Source organism: Eurypyga helias, unplaced genomic scaffold (genome assembly GCF_000690775.1).
Source record: "Eurypyga helias isolate BGI_N326 unplaced genomic scaffold, ASM69077v1 scaffold22871, whole genome shotgun sequence".
In the NCBI taxonomy this organism is placed as follows: Eukaryota; Metazoa; Chordata; class Aves; order Eurypygiformes; family Eurypygidae; genus Eurypyga; species Eurypyga helias.
The window spans coordinates 12,418-14,799 of NW_010229224.1; the positions used below are offsets into that span (position 1 = coordinate 12,418).

The 2,382-nt window shown below is 59.2% G+C and overlaps 1 protein-coding gene across 1 annotated transcript in view; it reads right to left on the reverse strand.

Moving 5' to 3' along the window:
* CUEDC1 (CUE domain containing 1) overlaps positions 1–2,382 on the reverse strand; it is a gene marked incomplete at its 5' end in the record, with an annotated part of 7,849 nt that overhangs the window by 5,208 nt on the left and 259 nt on the right. The window contains 2 exons of the mRNA XM_010160338.1: positions 798–924; positions 1,754–1,980. Of these exons, the coding sequence (XP_010158640.1) occupies positions 798–924; positions 1,754–1,980 (354 nt within the window). The remainder of the gene's footprint in view (positions 1–797; positions 925–1,753; positions 1,981–2,382) is intronic.

The following is a 2,382-nucleotide window of genomic DNA, read 5'->3' on the forward strand; positions in this document are numbered from 1 at the left end:
CACGCTGTACAGCCGACACCTCATCCTTGCCTACGCTATTTATCTGGTTTGTAGCTGCTCTCAGAGAGCCATAAAAAGCACACAATTACTGGGGAAAGAAAAGGGCAGCTGCTCCTCTCCTCCCCCTCAGCTCAAGCGAATTGGCATGCTCCTATTCCCAGAAAGGTAATATAGCCCGCGAAGCTCAACTTCCAGGGCAATCATTTATGAAAATATGGCAGGGTGGGCTTGGGGGCGAAAAAAGAAGGAGGAGATGCACAGGGAAGGCTGGGTGCCTGCAGCCCTCCCAAGCCCCTCACCATGCCAGCAGGGAAAGGCACCTCCAACCCCGTGCCTTGTGACTCCAAAACTGCCATGAAGCACATGGGGACTCTGATTTCCCGGAGGCAAATCCTCTGGTTTGCACACTTTTCACCCAAGTCACACTGCACCAGCCCCTGAGTGCCCTGGCAGCACTGCTCTTCCCAAGTCCTGCTGCTTCTCACCAGGGTACCAGGATAGGTTTTCAAAAAATTTAAAATACTAGGTACAAGCAGCATTTCTCACACTAACCACAGTGCTAACAGCAAGAAAAAGTGTCAAAGCCTCGATGAAGTTTCCCCTTTCACAACTTGCTTGCTTTAGTCTTGCCTCGAACAGCGAGAAGTGCTCTGAGACTTTTGGTTTAGTCAACATCTGGTATCCATGAGCTTTCGGAGCGCCGACACTGCAAGCTCAGGGTGGCTGAAGACCAGGCTGGGTGCTCCATGCCTCACCACAGAGCTGGGGCAGGGGCTGGAAGGGGCGGCGAGCCTCACCTGTGTGCCTGCGGTCTGCTGGGGCAGGATGCGGAGGAAATCCTCGGGGAGGTTGCCCAGGAGCGGTGGGTTCCAGTTCCTGTAGCGCCTGGTCACCGGGGTGCTGCCGGGCCCCAGCACATCCGTCCTGCGGGGCAAACATAGAGAGCGTCTTTGGCAAGGGAGAAACCTGCCGACGTCTGCCGCAGCAGCAGGGTGCAGGGTCTGGCACGGAGGCCGCTCCACCGGGGGTCCTGGGAACCAAAAAACCACAGCACGCCTCCCAGACCCACAGTGTTAGATCTGGAGTGCAAAAAGCTTTGGGAGCTGCTTTTCAAGTCTGAAGGCTGGATTTCCCTCCTCCTCCCTGTTTTGCACAGACTCCCAGAAAACAGCCCTGTGGGAGCCCTAGCATTGCAGGATTTTGCTTACGAAGCTGACAAACCTCTCTCACTGGATGGTTTCTTGCACAGCCGGCAGCGTCTCCCTCCGAGGTGGCCAGCACAGAGGTGGCCAGGGCCCTGGCCAGCGCTTGCTTTCCCACAAACCCCAAGCTGAGGTGGTGCTACCAGAGGAAAGCCCGCACGCCACGAGGCCAGAGACCCCTGAGACACAGCAACCCAGCAGCAGCAAGAGCCCGATGCGCAGGGCCCCGGCTGCCCAGCACCTGGTGTTTTCGAGCAGAGGCGAGTGCTCCCCGCCTCCAGTAGCTGATTTTTGCCATTCCACATGCTGCTGGAGCAGCTTTCTGGGCTCTTCAGCTGTTCAGTCTTAGGGCCTCACAGGGATTTTTGAGCCAGCTGTGAGCTTCATTCATCTCCCTTGGCTTCGTCTCACCCAGTCCTAACGAACTGACGCCAGATGCCCTTTGCCAGGACCAGCTAACATGCAGCAAGACCCCCCCAGTGCAGGTACAGGGTGCAGTACTGGCCACCACGAGCAGAAGGCACAGTGCAGGCGCTGGGCTGGGGGCTCACCTGGGCGGTGGGGTGGGTGGCGCGCGAGGGTAGGGGCTGCCAAACGTCTGGCTTTCGTAGGCGGGAGGAGAGTAGACAGGAGGGGGCTCCTCATCCGAGCTGTCCGGCTCCAGGGTGCGCTCCAAGATCTGCAGGGCGAAAGGATGGGGTGAGGGCGAGCTGGGGAAACGCTCCCCACTGGGCTGGGCCCCTCCCTGCGTGTGGCAGCGAAGCGGGGACGGGACCGGCTGAACGCCGCTGCAGAGAGGATGAGGGCAGCCTCCTGGCACCAGACCCCTGCGTCAGGGAGGCTTTTGACAGGGTTTGGTGGTGCTGCTCTTGAGGGATGAGGCACCGCATTTCAGGCAGGCAGCCCTCAGGGACCCTCTGACATCAGCAGGAGGGTCTCTGCTGGGTTTTGCAATGGGAGTGAGGGAGGAGAGCGCTTTGGCTTGAGCCTCAAGCACTGTCCAAGACAAACCAGTCAGGCTGCACGCTCCAGATCAGCCGAATCGGGCACTCCAATCTCTGCCTGCCCGCAGCAGCTGAGCACCAAGCCTGGGCAGAAACCAGGCAGGATGAGACTGAGCTGCCCACTCGTGACAAGCCAGAAGTCCAGGCAAGGGACCCTCACCCCCAGCAACGTGCCA